Genomic DNA, 5,695 nt, shown 5'->3' with positions numbered 1-5,695 from the left:
AGATTTATCATTTATTGCTCGCGAAAATTTTCATGATTAGTTAAATTGACAATGACGTCGGGTAGTTCATTTTAGAGTGCTATGGCACGAGGCAAAGCCGATGGATTGAATGATTTTGTTTTTCCAAAGTTGCGTGTGATGCTTCGCTGATTGTGAAGTCGTTTAGACATGCCCAATGGTGCCGTTAGTGGGAATGGTGGTGGCCTGCACGCGTGAATATATTTATGAAGCAAAGACAGGAGGACAACTGTGCGCTGTATGTCTAGGTGCTGTAGAGAAAGGTCATGTTTTATTTGTGTGGCGCACGAGGGGTGACTTTAAATACGTGAAATGAACGGTGCCGCCCTGTTTTGCACAGCTTCTAGCTGGTTAATGAGATAGGCTTGGAAGGGGGACCATATGGGTGATGCAAATTCCAGCTGTGGGCGAACAAAGGTTAAGTAAGCTTGTTTGCGGACGTTATTTGGCGCATTTCGTAGGTTTCGACGTAAGTATCCCAGTGTTCTTGATGCGTTTGCAGATATGTAGGTTACATGTGCCGCCCAAGTAAGATTAGAAGTGAAATGAACGCCGAGGTACTTATACGAAGATGACCTTATACGAAGTTACTCTTACAGGCTATAGGATAAGCTAAGTCAATAAAGCTGTGACCACAAGAGCGCCGACATTCATTCATTCATTCATTCATTCATTCATTCATTCATTCATTCATTCATTCATTCTTTTTATTACTTCGAAGGTGCCTGTTGGAATATTATTAGAGGGAGTGCGTGATAAAAAGGCTAGAAAGGCTGTTCAACATCGGCGCTTTTTTCTATCCTTGTTTTTTTTAGATTCCATAGTTACGCGCTGTAACTACTTCCAAGTTGCGCCGTTCGTATTTTCAGCTATGTCCTACCAACTTAGCCAAAGTTTCCACGCTTCATAATATAAAGCAAGGTATGATGAGATGCTTTCAATGCGTCCTTTGCATGCTCGTGGTGAGGATGATGGTGCCAATTTCGGTAAATAGCTCATTCTAGTCATGCAATGATATGGTGGGTTTTACGTCCCGAAACCATATATAATTCTGAGGGACGCTGGGACGCTATGGTTGAGCGCTTTGGAAATGCTGACCGCCTGGTGTTCTTTATCGTGTTGGCATCGTAGAGCACACAAGACTCTAACATTTTGCCTCCATTGAAATGCGACTGCTATTACTGGGATAGAACCCGCTACCTTCCACCGAGGTGGACGCCCTTCCACGCTTCGGTTGTGTGCAGGAAAAACATTGCGGCAGATAGAATGCGTTGCAGTGACAGTTGCGCGAATTGTGGTGTGCGATTCTGGTGTATGGTTTATGATAAGGGACAGATATGGAATGTTTTTATAAAACTTAGGACATGTGTTTTTGCGGCATTTAGGGAGATTGGGTTAGTTAATTTTTAATTTTAGTGGTGAGAGGAGTGAGATGTGCTACCAAGAGTCAACTAAGTTGTATCCACGTAAAACGGTGACGTATAGCCGCCACACATCGCAAGTGTTAAATATTGGGCGAGTTGTTAAGTCGTGCTTGAATTGTTTTAGTGCATTACGAAAAAAAAACGAAAAAGACTGGCCGAGCAGATTCATACACGATGACAGAGCGCTAACTCCCTACTGAAATTTATTAGCAAAATGTATCAATTATGTAAAGTTGTGCATGCGTACAAAAGCACCCGAAACTAATACCGAGATAAAACAAAATCGCGACGTCACAGATCAAAGTTTCTTGGACGGTCTGCCTGAATAGCTGCCGCGGTTGTGGATGTTCATCTCTGTTTGATCAATGTGAAGTGGTAGATAGGTATTATTCAGAAATCATCCGAGATAATATACAAGCGCATAGTATACCCCAAACCTGAATCCTACGTTACCCTGTTACAAGAGTTCGACAACAGAAACCATCACCGTGAACGAGTCGTTGCTTCCAATAACTGTAGAAGAATGTCTTGCGCCGCATTAGGAGTCAGAAACGCTTTTCTATAAGAGCTTTCTTTAGAAGCACTCATTATTGTATGTTTTTCATGCAATAAAATTATTGGACCACCTTATTTTTCTTCATTTCAACCCCCGAACTGCCATGGAAGAACTTCACAGCATCAAAAACAAGGACAGTATAAACGAGGGGACACAACTAGTGCTGACTTGAAACTGAATTTATTGCAAAGAAATTACCAGGAAAAGTAAAGCATGTTAGATGGCCTACATACGCGCACCCTTGCATAAAAGGCTCACAAAAACCCACGAAAAAGACCACAAATTAACTTTGGTATGACACCAGATTTCTATACTAGATTGCATTCACTATCCAGATGACTAAAAGAAGGCAGGCTGGCGCACGCTTCACATTTAGTTTAGGTTAGAAAGGCGTCCAAAATGTCCCGTGTTAATTTAGCCTCATGTAGCCCCGCCGCGCTGGTCTAGTGGCTAAGGCACTCGGCTGCTGACCCGCAGGTCTCGGGATCTAATCCCGGCTGCGATGGCTGGATTTCTGATGGAGGCGGAAATAATGTAGGCCCGTTCGCTCAGATTTCGGTGCACGTTAAAGAACCCCGGGTGGTCGAAATTTCCGGAGTCCTTCATTACTGCGTCTCTCTTGATCATATGGTGGTTTTGGGACGTTAAACCCCACATATTAATCAATTTATTGTCATGATTGAAAATTGCAGAAGTGTGAGACAGCTCGTGCTCATATTAAGAATAACGGAAACGCAGCATATGGTGAGAATAAGCCAAGCCATTAAGCGAACTGAAAAACACAAAGCAACATATGACTCTAGCGTAACGCCATAGTCTCGTATTGCATCGTACCAGAATGACTTCGAAGCGTTTTTTTCGTAGAATTTTGTGAGCCTCTTGCGCAATTGTGCGCGCATGTGACCATAACGTGGTTTACCTTTTCGACTCTTTTTTTGAAATAGGTTGAGTATCAAATGAGTAATCGGAGATTTTTTTCTATTATTTTATCCTGTGCATGTTTTCGGTGATGTGACGCTGTTTCATGACGCCTTACAAAGTCGCCTTAGCTTCCGTGCTCCTAACATAAAACTGTGTTTACTTAGTTCAAGATTTGTTTTTTAACAATGAATGAATAAGTGTCCTAGAAAACTTCGCAATCTAATGCAAATGGGACATGCTGTTCAGCACATCAGGGCCACGAGCTGCTCTGCTGTGAGCGTTATGTTCTGCACAGCTCAAAAGTGCATAGATATTTGCGTTGTGCTCAAGCACACGTAACAACGAGGTATCCACATCTTTTACTGTAGTAGCACCTGCTGTAACATTTCTTCAAATATTTTTTGTTGAAAGAGTTGTTCAAGCTGTTACCTATAGCACCTACAATAATTGTTCTCTGTGTTCTCAACCTTGGTATACCGATTTACTAATGAGCATATTGAATAACGACTGCCCTTACGGAGAACACCTGATTTGCCTTTACCTTGAAAAACGTTTCCAGCGTTTTGTATTGTTGCTGCTCTGAAATATTTAGGGTACGCAAAAAAGACTACCACTGTTTTGTATTCAGGTCTTAATAGGGTCTGAATTCACCGCAATGAACTTCCATATGCTTGAATCATGTAGACTTTGCCGATATTATTTTCATGGTGCTGCTGTCATTGTCTTACACAGGGAATTCAAAGAATGGAAATCCGAAAGCCATTTGCTCAAGTTATAGACGGGGTGCCGAGGTGTGCAGGCATCATTCCGGACATGCTGCGAGAAAACCTCAAGTTCCTAGCGCAAGAGGGAGACGTGGTGCAGTCAACTTTTCCCAAGAGTGGAACACACTGGATGATGTACATCGTTCAACTGATTGTAAGAAAAGGTGAGCCACTGGACACGCACGAAGAGTTCACGAAAGAATACCGCTTCATCGAATACATGGTCATCAAGGACTGGAAGTCATCCCTGCCCTACAGGATATTTGCTACGCATTTGCCTCTGACTAAGGACATCATCACCAAAGAAGGAAGGTACATTTACGTCGCCCGCAACCCTTGGGACGTGTGCGTTTCCATGTACCACATGGTGACCAACCTCAGCTCGTACGGGTACCAGGACGCTACGTTCGATGACTTCGTCCGCGTGTTCGTAAGTGGGAACTTTGGATACGGCGACTACTTCGAACACGTGGCATCGGCGTATGACCTCAGACTAGAACCTAACGTGCTATTCGTCACTTACGAAGAAATGAAGAGGAACACTCGTAGCGTAGTTCTAAAAGTAGCGCACTTTCTTGGAGAGCACTATTTGCGAGCCTTAGAAGGCGACGAAAGAGTACTGCATAATCTGCTGGAAAAAATGAAGCCGGAGCGCATGCGAAGTGTTATGGTCGTGGACCTTCAAAAAAATCCTAATCCTCACTGGAGAAAAGTATTGAATCGATCCAAGGTGACTTGTAAGGAGGGCTTCGAAGGAGACGAAACGAAATACGGCATAGTGCGAAAAGCCAAAGTCGGAAGCTGGAAAGAGCACTTCACACCAGAACTGCTTCGACGTATGGAAATGAGGATTATTGAGGCCGAAAAGGCGTCGTCCTTCATGGATCTCTGGAAGGATGTCAGAGCGGAGGTGTTAAAGTTGTCTCAGAAGAATGGCTTAATATAGGAAATTTGAGTCACTCCCAGGAAGATCGTGGAAGTGCGCATGTGTTGCTTCTACTTGATTAGAAATAAAAAATGTTCATATCGGAAATGGCACGTTATTAATGATAGAGATAGGAATTGAAACGAAAAATTCACCTAAAATTGCATGTGCCAACGACAACATCTTGTCTTGCAATGAATGTTGTTGTGTTTGGCGTTTAGACGAAAAAAGTTGTGTTGTAGGAATAAACTCACTTGCAAAGGACATAAGCAAAAGGCCCACTATTAAAGCATTTAGCAAAATCCGAAAGTATTTCCAGCTTAGCTGCTAGCCGCCACAGCTCATTTTCAGAGTATCTCAGAGGTCCGAGAGCTTGGCAAAGGTGGCATCCTCTGTTTGCGTCAGTGTTCATGTTTTCCTCTAACCCGGTGAGCGCATTCATCCCTTATCCCTTAGCATGCGTGAAAGGGTTTGAGCGAGGCGTAGACATCAATTTTAATCCATCGAGGTTTGGGAGATGTTTGCAGCGGCTGGTGCAATCTCCATTCATCAGTGTGGCCGTGTGGTGGACCAGACCCTAATCTTAACTGAGTTGGTGTTTGCAACATTTGCTGAATCGAGTCGACCAATGGGAATCAAGACGTGTTGTCTTATCTATCGAGTTGAACCACTTTCGTCTTGACCACTGCAGTGTATAAAATTCTGGCGTTTTGGCCACACACTGAAAGGCTGTAAAGTGTGCTCTTAGGTGCCAGATGTTCGAGGAGCCTCACAATTGAAATGAGTGTCAGAGCAAAGAAAAAAATGTTGTTTTTGCAATGAAGCGCACAGTGTGTACAATTCAAATCACTCTCCTAATGCTCGAGAAATCCCCATTCTCAAAATTGTCGATCGCAGACGCTGCTCTCGAAAAGAGGCCTTAGCTTAAAATAAGGCTAGAAGAGAGGGTTATGCAGGGGTAGTAGCCCTTCATACGACGTCGGCGGATGCATCTTTGTCCCAATCCCTAGGGGAAGTGGTCGAAATAGCAATGAGAAACGCTATAGAGCGCCGTGCTGCAAATATTTGTGAGGCTTCGTCTCGAATT

The 5,695-nt window shown here is 43.5% G+C and overlaps 1 protein-coding gene across 3 annotated transcripts in view; it reads left to right on the top strand.

Moving 5' to 3' along the window:
* The window catches only part of LOC119186385 (3-beta-hydroxysteroid sulfotransferase), a 37,058-nt gene extending 32,342 nt beyond the window's left edge, over nt 1-4,716 (top strand). For all 3 annotated transcript variants that reach the window (XM_075888587.1, XM_075888585.1, XM_075888586.1), the window contains one exon: nt 3,652-4,716. In XM_075888587.1, coding sequence (XP_075744702.1) covers nt 3,664-4,629 — 966 coding nt within the window. In that variant the 5' untranslated portion in view covers nt 3,652-3,663 and the 3' untranslated portion in view covers nt 4,630-4,716. The remainder of the gene's footprint in view (nt 1-3,651) is intronic.
* The last annotated feature ends 979 nt before the right edge of the window (nt 4,717-5,695 follow it).

Source organism: Rhipicephalus microplus, chromosome 3 (assembly GCF_043290135.1).
Source record: "Rhipicephalus microplus isolate Deutch F79 chromosome 3, USDA_Rmic, whole genome shotgun sequence".
Lineage (NCBI taxonomy): Eukaryota > Metazoa > Arthropoda > Arachnida > Ixodida > Ixodidae > Rhipicephalus > Rhipicephalus microplus.
Note: the sequence above shows the minus strand (reverse complement) of the source record. Positions and strands in the feature narration are given on the sequence as shown.